The sequence below is a fragment of the Bombina bombina genome, chromosome 12 (assembly GCF_027579735.1).
Source record: "Bombina bombina isolate aBomBom1 chromosome 12, aBomBom1.pri, whole genome shotgun sequence".
Taxonomy (NCBI): Eukaryota; Metazoa; Chordata; class Amphibia; order Anura; family Bombinatoridae; genus Bombina; species Bombina bombina.
Window position 1 is genome coordinate 39,907,986 of NC_069510.1, and position 12,251 is coordinate 39,920,236.

General features: G+C 39.4%; 1 protein-coding gene across 2 annotated transcripts in view; it reads left to right on the forward strand.

Annotated features, from left to right (window-relative positions):
- LOC128643149 (ficolin-1-B-like) overlaps positions 1-10,060 on the forward strand; it is a 114,328-nt gene extending 104,268 nt beyond the window's left edge. The window contains exons 5-6 of one of the 2 annotated variants that reach the window (XM_053696114.1): positions 3,161-3,295; positions 4,192-10,060. In XM_053696114.1, coding sequence (XP_053552089.1) covers positions 3,161-3,295; positions 4,192-4,445 — 389 coding nt within the window. In that variant the 3' untranslated portion in view covers positions 4,446-10,060. The remainder of the gene's footprint in view (positions 1-3,160; positions 3,296-4,191) is intronic. The other variant, XM_053696115.1, reaches the window with a different exon arrangement.
- Positions 10,061-12,251: the final 2,191 nt, after the last annotated feature.

A 12,251-nucleotide genomic window follows, 5' to 3' on the forward strand; every position in this document is an offset into this window, starting at 1 on the left:
AAAGCATAATTGTTGTGCATCACCTTAAAAAAAACACAAATTAGATTCCCAGATCACTAATAAAAAGAGAGAGAGAAAAAAAAAACAAGAGAAAAGAGGAAAAAAATAACATCATATTAAAATCAGATATCTTTATATATTACTCTTGTTAAGGATAAATATGCACAGTAACAAATTACCCTTTGTATTATTATGTACAGTCATGTCAAAATCCAACATCAACCAATTTATCAGCAAAAAAACAAAACAAGCATTTGAATTTCTATTTCATATGGACTAGGCGTTTAAAATAAACATCTCAATAAGTTCTTGAGGGAAATATTAGAGGGCCAAGGGGGGGGGGGAGAGAAGAAAAAAAAAGTAAATAAATAAATAGCTTATTCTTATATAAGACCATGGGAGGGAGGGCACCATCCCTCAGGTTCCCCCATTAGTCTGACTAGCCCTAACCAATCCTAGACTTCCTCAGTGCGTACCTCCAAAAACATTAGGTTTGAAGAGGCACTTGAAATTGATTTTACTTACTGGTATCTTATGAATTTATAAAATAATTTTCGTAAATACTTTTTGTCTTCCTTTTTGAACACATTGATAAATTAAATTGCTCTATTACTGCTTGCTTCTACATTTAGTTAATAAGTTTAGTCAGGGAGGGTTCTTTATTACTTTTCCATGCTCTGAGAATTAGATATCTACCCCCCCTCCCAAATTACAGTATTAATAAAATAGGTATTGTCTCTTCTATTTCCTGTTTAAATAACAAAAACACCTAGGGGGATATTTATCAAGCGCAAAATATGCTGGAATTCCACAGCGTAATTGTGGCGAGCTCGATCCGACCTAGTTATCAAAGCCTACAGACCGGCAAAAGTTAATAATTAGGCTTATTGCGTTGTGGGGGGTTGTCGGTCTAGGGGTTAATACATTTATTATTGGGAGTGAGAGGGGGGATTGCGGATATAGGGGTATACGTGTCGGGCTTATTTTTGGGAGGCGTGTTAGACAGTTACGGGAGAGTTAAAATTTTAGTTACTTTTCTTAGGCGCCGGCAGTTTCTAAATTGCCGTAAGTCACTGGCGACTCCAGAAATTTGTACTTGCGCTTATTTCTGGACATCGCTAGTTTATCAGACTTACGGCACTTTAGGAACTGCCGGCGGGGTATATGTAATACCCCGATGTGCGAGGTGAAATTACGGGCGGCGCGGGTTCCCTCGCTTGCGCCGAAACCTACGCCGTATATTGGATTGCGCCCAAGAGGGGAAAAATAATCACCATACATATTAAAATTTCCTACGACACTTAATTTAAGTATCTCAAATGAAATAAAAATATGAAAACCTCATATTTTTTTAGAGTAAAATAAATAAAAACATCATAATTTGATATAGCACTAGAATTAACGGATAATTACCATTAATTGCCACTAGATGACAACAAACACCAGGGAATCCCTGCAGAATAGAAAAAAAAGTTGTTTTAAACTCTGATCTTAAAGGGACACTGAACCCAATTTTTTTTCTTTCATGATTGAGATAGAGCATGCAATTTTAAGCAACTTTCTAATTTACTCCTATTATCAATTTTTCTTCGTTCTCTTGGTATCTTTATTTGAAAAAGATGGCATCTAAGCTATTTTTTGGTTCAGACCGTGGACAGCACTTGTTTATTGGTGGGTCATTTTATCCACCAATCAGCAAGAACAACCCAGGTTGTTCACCAAAAATGGGCCGGCATCTAAACTTACATTCTTGCATTTCAAATAAAGATACCAAGAGAAAGTGTGGTGGTGTTTGCTAATTAAAAACAATATGATGGTGAAAAAAAAGTAAATTCCTGGAACACATAGAGAGAAAATTTCTCCTCAGATATTGCAGAGAACTGAATAACAGTGAGTTAAAAAAAAGGCTGCTAGACTCTCCACCTCTCTCCTTCCCCCTCCCCCCTGCCTCTGAACATCGGGCGGGCGATTAAAACTGAACTTAGTTATAGCAGTGAACAGTGAAACATACAGACTGTGGATCTGTTCAGTACATAAAATGTTTAAAATATGTTTGATAAAAGAAGATGCAATTACTGTATTACAAATATAAAATAGATCTTTGTCCTCATACACTGTAATGCACGCTTTGCATTACAGTGAATTAGCATAGACAATTGGCCTGCCTTCTATAACATCAGTGAGATAAGCTGCCGTGCGAATCACATGACTTGGGTGCACACATGTTACAAGATGGCACCCTACATAGGAAAACACAAGGGGGCCCATTTATCAAGCTCCGGATGGAGCTTGAGGCCCTGTGTTTCTGGCGAGCCTGCAGACTTGCCAGAAACAGCAGTTATGAAGCAGAGATCTAAAGACCGCTGCTCCATAACCTGTCCGCCTGCTCTGAGCAGGCGGACAGACATCGCCGCAATTCAACCCGATCGAGTACGATCGGGTTGATTGACACCCCCCTGCTGGTGGCTGATTGGCCGCGAATCTGCAGGGGGCGGCGTTGCACCAGCAGCTCACAAGAGCTGCTGATGCAATGCTGAATAAGGAGAGTGTATTGCTCTCCACATTCAGCGAGGTCTTTCGGACTTCACCCGCACTGTCGGATCAGGTCCGACAGATCTTTGATAAATAGGCCCCAAGATGTGGATAAGCATAGAAAATATGAGGAGTCTTCTTGAAGAGCTTGTAGTAAGATGAACATACAGCATTGAGAACAGTGTATTAGTTTATTTTGATTCCTCAGAAACAGTTAGTTCAGAAAATTTTAAGCAGGTGTTAAGTGTCCCATTAATGCTTTGGCTGGGGTGTATTTGCCTCCTGGTGGCTAGTTGTTGAATTCCTAACAGTAATTAATTCATGTGTGGACTCTCCATGCCATTGGAAAGAAAGATATTATGTATGGGTTTTGTGCTTTATTATCAGAATCAAGGACAATAAGTGGAAGAAATATAGCATTCAGTTTTCAAATGGTTTTTCTATCAGCCCATATCCATATTCATCCCATATTAATTAAATATCCTCCTTACATTATGTGGGTCTAATATAGTTATTTAAAAAATAGTGTGAGATCTTTTTTGTGGACTTGGAGTTCAATATTAACCCCTGGGTTGATATTGGTTGACTATGAATGATCCAATTATCTTTCCCTGTCCTGTACTTGCAGGTACTTTTGAACTACGTGTTGACCTTACAGATTTTGATAACATTAATAGTTATGCCTTGTACAAAAACTTTTCTATTACTGGAGAATCAGAGAGCTACACACTCCGCTTGGGGAGATTCTATGGAGGGAATGCAGGTAATATATGTGTATTCAAGTTTATGGGCATTCTTATCCATGTTGGCTGGTAACAAGCCTTATCCAGAGGAGTCAAGTCAATTAACTGTTTTAGAGCAATATTAATTTGTGTCAGGGGTCAGATTAGCAGCAGTTAAAGTACAATGGGGGAATCATGGCTTGGGGGGTTACTGGGCTATAACACTCAAATGTTATATGGATGCCAGTGTTATAGTTAGAGAGGCCAATGACTTCCTGGAGGATTGTCATAGGGAACAACCATCAGATGTTATTATTATTTAGCAGTGCAAGGGTGGGGGTATGATCCAGTCACTAAGAGCAATCACTGAGAAAAATCAGTTATACTTTGATATTTTAAAGATAGCTTAGTTCTAACAACTTGCCTAAGCTCTTGGACCAAACTGACATTCTCAATGGTTAGCTAGTCTTGTTCATAGTGTCTGAACCACTCCTTGTACCTACAAGATGATCAGTATCTCTTTTAAATGGATTATGGAGCTTGCGGTAGCAATTAGCGCTTATGAAATTAACAAGAGTTAAGATCTTGCAATTGCTGGTTATTTTTTTGCGCATGATAAATTAACGCTCCACTTGTAATCTAGCCCTTAGTGCTAACTGAAACACGAGGACATACAGGAACTAGAACAAATTTTAAAAATTTGAAATTAAAACCATTTGATAATTACATTAATATCAATTAATCACTGGTACTACCATTTCCCGCTACCCTATTGTTCAAAGCTTGCTCTTGGAATTTTATAATGCCACATTCTGTAAAAAATAAAGTTAAAGTCACTTGTTAAGTTGTACTGTATGTAGTAATGTGGAAGCGTTTACAGAAAACTGTACATAGTAGCCTCCTATTCCTCAATAACACAGAAATATTTATTTCTCAGGTGACTCTTTGCTTCGGACACACAATAACAGAAAATTTAGCACCAAAGACATGGATAATGACCATTCAAAAGGCAATTGTGCAGTGACATACAACGGTGCTTGGTGGTACAACGCATGTCATAATGCCAACCTGAATGGGAAGTATCTGGAAGGTGAGAACGAATACAAGGGAATGGGCATCAACTGGTCATCTCTCAAAGTGAGCAATTACTCATTCAAAGTGTCTGAAATGAAGTTCCGACCACAAGTCTAACAATGGAGATGTATGTCACTGCTTGTGGAAGAGCATAAATTCACTGCGGAAATTGTTCTATGAAAGATGATGTGTATCTTACAGTAATCTACTGCTAATTTTACAATATTATAACATAAATGCAATTTAAATTTTAAACTAGCAGCCTCCACAAATTTACACCTAAATGCAGGATTTTCCTACTCCATCAGGCTTGTTAGACACATTTACTGAGCAGCTGATGATATCACCTGCCCTGTAATTCAAACATCTTAAAAATATAGCCCTGGTAGTGAGTGTTGAGGACTGGAAGTGGGATGTCTTGTCTTTAGGTAAAGTTACACTAGAACTGTATATAGATATAGAAAACCTTTGTTGGCATTTTTATCCCCATTTTACTACTTACATTTTCAATGTATTATATATAAGAGTATGAAAATCATGAAAGTACTTTTATCAGTGCATCCAAACTCTCAATAGCCATGATTTACCATTTATTCTGGCAACTTCAAAAAGTTATCTGACTTTAAAAAACAACCTAAACATGTGCCTGTATAGCTACTAGGAATTTTTACAAAGTCCTCTGCTCTGCCCCATCTTTCCCGAGTACATAGACCCTCAGTGGCACGCCACCAGAATCATTCAGCTCAACAAGAAATTTAAAGCTGCTGAAATCCACCCACTAAAAACAACCCCTTATTTAAATTCACCCCAAAACCCAAAATACCCCTCTCACCCCAAGCAGTACACACCATCCAATGCAACACATTCTTTAGTGTTATTCCAATACCAAAAAAATTCCCACCTCACATTTTCCATCTATAGTACTCCTTAAATATAACTTCCTTATTAATTTCAGCTCCATCATTGTCAAGTAATTTTTTAAAACACAATTTCTCAGCTATTCAACCCAAAAATATATCTATCATGATGGGCATCCTCAGTATTCTGATGAGTGTTCCTTACAGTTATTTTTTTTCTCGTATTGGTAATAAAATTATCTTATTGGCAGCAATAATTAATTTGGCATTTTCCTTTATTCTGAATCAGTGAAAAGAGGAATGGGGTGGGGGCAATCTGATATTCAGACCACTTTTTAACCCTAATTTGATTACTTTTTTCAAAAACTTTATAAATTAAGATGAATTTTCCTAAACTGTTAAACTGGGAGAGGTTAAAAATGAGGCATGAGGATGTCCATCAAGAAAGAAGACTTTCATTATTTTTATTTAGAAGATGAGCAACAATGGCTTCAATTAATAGAACGTAAAGAATATAACAATAATAGAACCAAGAAAAAAGAGGAACTTGGGGCCTCTTGGTTTGGGTGTTTCTTTAGGTTAAGAGAGGCCCTTAAGTGGTGAGTACTGTGGGCTTCAGGGATTATTAATTCTGTAGGTGTGTTAACATTTAATGAAAAAGGGCTGTTTGAAGTAGGGGATTACACAGAAAGAGTTAATTAATCTTTGAGGTACTGTAGGGTGAAAGATGCCAATTTGACACCAGGATGTCACGGGGAAGTGTAAAAACCATAATTTTTTAAGCTAAATTACACTAAATTTGTTTACTCACCCCACATCTTTGTTGGTTTAGGGCTCTTAGGGCTCTGGCATCAACTGGAGAGTACAAGGATGCTGGTGATGTCACCATCTTTATGCTTACCTGATAAATGTATTTATTTCCTGACACAATGAGTGCACGGATTATCTAATTACTATTGGGAATATCACTCCTGCCCAGCAGGAGGTGGCAAAGAGCACCACAGCAAATCTATTAAATATCACCTCCCTTCCCTCCAACCCCAGTCATTCGACCGAAGCAAAAGGAAAGAAAGGAAGTAACAAGGTGCAGAGGTGTCTGAAGTTTATAACATACCAACAAAACCTGTCTCTAAGAAAACAGGGCGGGCCGTGGACTCACTGTGTCAAGAAATAAATATATTTATCAGGTAAACATAAATGTTGTTTTCTTTCTAATGACACGATGAGTCCTATTACTATTACTATTGGGAATCAATATCCAAGCTAGAGGACACAGATGATAAGGGAGGGACAAGACAGGGATCCTAAACGGAAGGCACCACTGCTTGAAGAACTTTTCTCCCAAAGGAAGCCTCAGCCGAGGCAAAAGTATCAAATTTAAAGAATTTAGAAAAAAGTGTGAAGAGAGGACCAAGTTGCAGCCTTGCAAATCTGTTCCACAGAAGCTTCATTTTTGAATGCCCAGAAAGAGGAAACAGCCCTCGTAGAACTCTCTCGGGAGGCTGCTGTCCAGCAGTTTCATAGGCCAAGCGAATGATACTCTTTAGCCACAAAGAAAGAGAAGAAGCCGTAGCTTTCTGCCTCTTACATTTTCCAGAGAAATCCATAAATAGAGCAGAAGACTGACAAAAATCCTTAGTCGCCTGTAAATAGAATTTCAATGCACGCACCACGCCTAGATTGTGCAGCAGACGTTCCTTCTGAGAAGGAGGATTAGGACACAAAGAAGGAACAACAATCTCCTGATTAATGTTCCGATCTGAAACCACTTTAGGGAGAAACTCTAACTTTGTACACAAAACTACCTTATCCAAATGAAAAATAAGGTAAGGAGACTCATACTGCAATGCAGAGAGTTCTGAAACTCTACGAGCAGATGAAATAGCCACCAGAAACAAAACTTTCCAAGATAGCAGTTTTATATCTAAGGAATACATGGCTCAAACAAAGTCTGTTGAAGAACCTTAAGAACAAGGTTAAGACTCCAGGGAGGAGTAACCAGTTTAAACACAGGCCTGGTTCTGACCAAGGCCTGACAGAACGATTGCATGTCTGGTACATCCACCAGACGTTTGTTTAATAAAATAGACAAGGCAGATATTTGACCCTTTAAGGAGCTTGCCGATAAACCCTTCTCCAAACCCTCTTGGAGAAAAGACAAAATTCTAGGAATCCGAACTCTACTCCAAGAGTAGCCTTTAGATTAACACCAATGAGGATATTTATGCCATATCTTATGGTAAATCTTTCTAGTCATAGGCTTACAAGCTTGAATCATGGTCTCAATGACCGACCAAGGTGGAAGAGATGACATCTCCACTAGGTCTGCATACCAGATCCTGCGAGGCCACGCCGCTGCAATGAGGATCACCGAAGCCCTCTCCTGTTTGATTCGAGCAATGACCCGAGGCAGGAGAGTGAACGGGGGAAATAGGCATGCGAGACTGAAGTACCAAGGGACCGCCAGAGCATCTATAAGTACCGCTTGAGGATCTCTGGACCTCGACCCGTACTTCGGAAGCTTGGCATTCTGCTGAGATGCCATGAGATCCAGTTCCGGCTGTCCCCATTTGAGAACCAAGCTGGAAAACACATCCGGATGGAGTTCCTACTCCCCCGGTGAAAGGTCTGCCTGCTCAGAAAATCCGGTTCCCAGTTGTCCACTCCTGGAATGTGGATCGCAGACAGACAGCAGTTGTGAGCCTCCGCCCACTGAATTATCTTGGCTACCTCTATCATGGCCAAGGAACTCCGAGTGCCCCCCTGATGGTTGATGTAAGCCACAGAAGTTATGCTGTCTGACTGGAACCTGATAAACTGATCCGAGGCTAATTGAGGCCAGGCCAGAAGAGCATTGAAGATTGCTCTCAGCTCCAGAATGTTTATGGGCAGAACCGACTCTGTCCGAGTCCATGTTCCCTGAGCCTTTAGAGAGCCCCAGACTGCTCCCCATCCTAGTAGGCTGGCGTCCGTTGTCACAATCACACAGGTGGGTCTGCGGAAGTAGGTTCCCTGGGAGAGATGATCCTGAGACAACCATCAAAGAAGAGAATCCCTTGTCTCCTGATCCAGATGTAATCTTGGAGACAGATCCGCATAATCTCCGTTCCACTGCCTGAGCATGCATAACTGCAGAGGTCTGAGGTGGAAACGGGCAAACGGGATGATGTCCATGGCCGCTACCATCAGACCAATTACCTCCATACATTGAGCCACTGATGGCCGAAGAGAGGATTGAAGCGCTAGACAAGAATTGAAAATCTTTGATTTCCTGATTTCTGTCAGAAAAATTTTCATTGATAAGGAATCTATTATGGTTCCCAAGAAAACTACCCTTGTAGTTGGAACTAAGGAACTCTTTTCCACATTCACCTTCCATCCGTGAGATCGCAGGAGGGATTGTGAGATTTTGCTTGTTGAAAAGATGGCACCTGAACCAGAATGTCATCCAGATAATGCGCCACTGCAATGCCCCGCAACCGGAACACCGCCAACAGGGATCCCAGAACCTTTGAAAAGATTCAGGGAGCTGTGGCCAGAGCCACAAACTGGAACTGTTTGTCTAGATATGCGAACCTCAGAAACTTGCGATGGTCCCTGTGGATGGGAACATGGAGGTACGCATCCTTTAAATCTACCGTTGTCATACATTGACCTTCGTGACCCAAATGCTCTCTGCATTTATCACTGCACCAGTAGTTCTTGTGAACTTCTGGTGCAATACCGCTAGCAGGGGGTGTCAATCAATTGATTTCTGGTGATTTCTGTCCGCCACCTCAGAGCAGGCAGACAGGTTATGGAGCAGCGGTCTTCATAACTTATGTTTCAAGCGAGCCGGAAGGCTCACCAGAAACACAGGGGAATCAAGCTCCGTATGGAGCTTGATAAATATGCCCCTAAATGTGAGCAACATCTAAAAACTATAAAACTATTCAGCACATGGGTGGAAAGGGCTCAGCAGTTAAAGGTTTAATAACATATTTTATGGGGGTTAATTTACAACGAGTCAAGAGGCGGCATTCTAGGATTTGATATGTTGATCTTTCTCCTATTCTATTGTCTCTGTAGAACTACCTATACTCCACTTACACAGGCCTAGATCACGAATGGAGTGAAAAATTACGCTTTCGCAGACACAATATTTGCGCTACACTCGTAATACCAGCGCACGCAAATGTGTGCTGGTATTAGCAGTGACGCACAATGCAAACGCGACCTTGCGTTCATATTACATGGAAACTTTGCGCTCACAGGATCGTGTTTCTATAGGCTCCAATTGAAGCCTTGTTCTGATGCTGATAGACATGGCACAGAATCTAGCACAGCAAAGGGGGTAAGTCTTGCAGCGTTGGGCAGCAAATTTTAAATATATATGTATATGAATATATACATATATATTTATGTTTTTATATGTGTATAGACACATATTAACACATAAATACATATGTAAATAAGCATATACATATATATTTACAGTGATAACACAGTTCGCATAGACCGCAATGTAAAGGCACATTCCAGTGCCGTATTTTTTTTTCTAACACAGGCTATCTGCTCACTTTAACCCCTTATACCTGCTTTGTGCAGCTATATTTTAAAAAAATAAAGATGCTCATATTTTGTATTTTTATAAAGGCACTATACTCTTTATTTTGGGGAGCAAATGGGGGACAATTTTTTAATTAAACAAAGTGGCTACCACGAGCTTGCGGTAGCATTAACCAGCCACATTAAATTAGCGCTCCACTTGAAATCTAGCCCACAATCTTTTGTTGTGTCTTTATTCATGTTCTGCTCATTACATATATTGTTTTTTTTTGTCTGAAAAGAATATTGTATTGTGAAACTTAGATAAATAAAATATCAAATGTAAAATGTTCTGTCTCTCTCTGGTTTTATGCTCATTCATTTTAAGAATGTTTGCAACAGTGCAAAGGTCATAATATATATAGGCCCAGTTCCCAAACTGCTGTCAATAAATACTGTCCATCAATTTACAAAGATGCAGGATTTTGGTTTTGTTATCACCAAAAAGGCATTTATGGCTTCCATTTAAGTCTATGAAACTAATAACTAATACAAGGTTTACATTGAGCTTATTAATGACATTTGACTTGCTGTATGCATTTATTAAAGACTTTGTGCCTTTCTCTCTTTAGCGTAAATTGTAAAAATGCCCTTTAGGTTGTTATCTCAAAATGTAAAACACATCTGAAACATGTTAAATACAAACATTTTTATTAAATAATATGAATGATTAAAAAATATTATGTATATATTTTACATAAAAAGTACCTAGATCACAAATGACGCGCTATCAATAACAATATTGCGACCCTGCTAACGTGAGCGTGATATTACAAGTTCAAAGTAAATGCGATCACTAGAGCGCAAACTGAATTTGGGCTCTTAGGGTTAGCATGACTGAAGACCTTGCATAAAGGGTAAGGGGTTAAAAAAAATGTGCACCAAACACAACTTAAATAGAGTTACACTCATATATACACTATCTAATAAAAATATTATTAAAACATGTTATAAGGGTTCAAAGGTATATGATATATAACAATTTGGAAAGGGATATTGATTGCCGCCACTACAATAAAACAATAGGGCGGGGTCAAGGGGACTAACACATAACACAGGGACAAGACTTATACCTCCTCTTTATTAGATATGCCATGATAGAGAGAACATCTCACCCATAATGAGTCTGTAATTTAGTGGGAAACACACCGGACAGGGTTATGCAGAATGCAGTGTGAAACACCAACTTATTCCTCCTCTTTATTAGACAAAATGCCATGAAAGAGGGGACAACTTACTCATAATGAGTCTGTAATTTAGTGGGAAACACACCGCGTTATCAGACAGGGGATAAAGTAGACTGGAAAGAGGCATCGGAAACCCAGAGTCAACTAGTATTTTATATACCAATACTCTTTTGAGATTATATGATCCCCAGCTCAAACCATGATAAACTTAATTTCTTTATTACAGAGCACATCTCTCTGCCTACCTCCTTGAGACGAGGGAAATAACTACTGGGGGGTAGGGGAAGTGGGAGGGATATTTATAGTCTCGTTTGGGGTGCCTTTGCCTCCACCTGGTGGCCAGGAATAGTATTTCCCATAGGTCATGAATGTCATCGTGGTCTCTCACTGCCAATAGAAGGAAATATATACCTATATATATATATATATATATATATATATATATATATATATATATATATATACTAAACAAACAAAAAACAGTAAAGTCCCAGGCTTTTTCAAAGTGTGACACATTTTATTGTCGTTTCTAGATGTTGCTCCCCCTATATATATATATATATATATATAAATAAATAAATCAAATTATTGTTTATTTATAAAGCACAAACATTTTACATAGTGCTATACAAAGGTGCATTAGTACATTACAATCATGAGGGAACAATACAATAAAACTTAAAATGAGACATTGAGGCCCATTTATCAAGCTCCGAACGGAGCTTGAGGGCCCGTGTTTCTGGCGAGTCTTCAGACTTGCCAGAAACAGCAGTTATGAATCAGCGGTCTAAAGACCGCTGCTCCATAACCCTGTCCGCCTGCTCTGACGAGGCGGACAGGAATCGCCACAATTCACCCTGATCGAGTACGTTCGGTTTGATTGACACCTCTCTGCTGGTGGCCCATTGGCCGCGAGTCTGCAGGGGGCGGCTTTACACCAGCAGCTCTTGTGAGCTGCTGGTGCAATGCTGAATACGGAGAGGGTATTGCTCTCCGCATTCAGCAATGTCTGTCGAACCTGATCCGTACTGTTGGATCAGGTCCGACAGACATTTGGTAAATCGGCCTCATTGTGTAAGACTATACAAGTACATTAGTACACTTATATTGACAAACATAAGCAGAAGGAGAGGAGGGCCCTGCCCTTGAGCACAATCAGTTGTAGATACATTTTTATTCAAGGTGACCTAAAGTTAGAGAGGCTTTCAAGCTTATAATCTCTCTCTCTATTTATATATACTGTATATAATATACATACAGTATGTATATTTGTATATGTGTATTTATGTGTA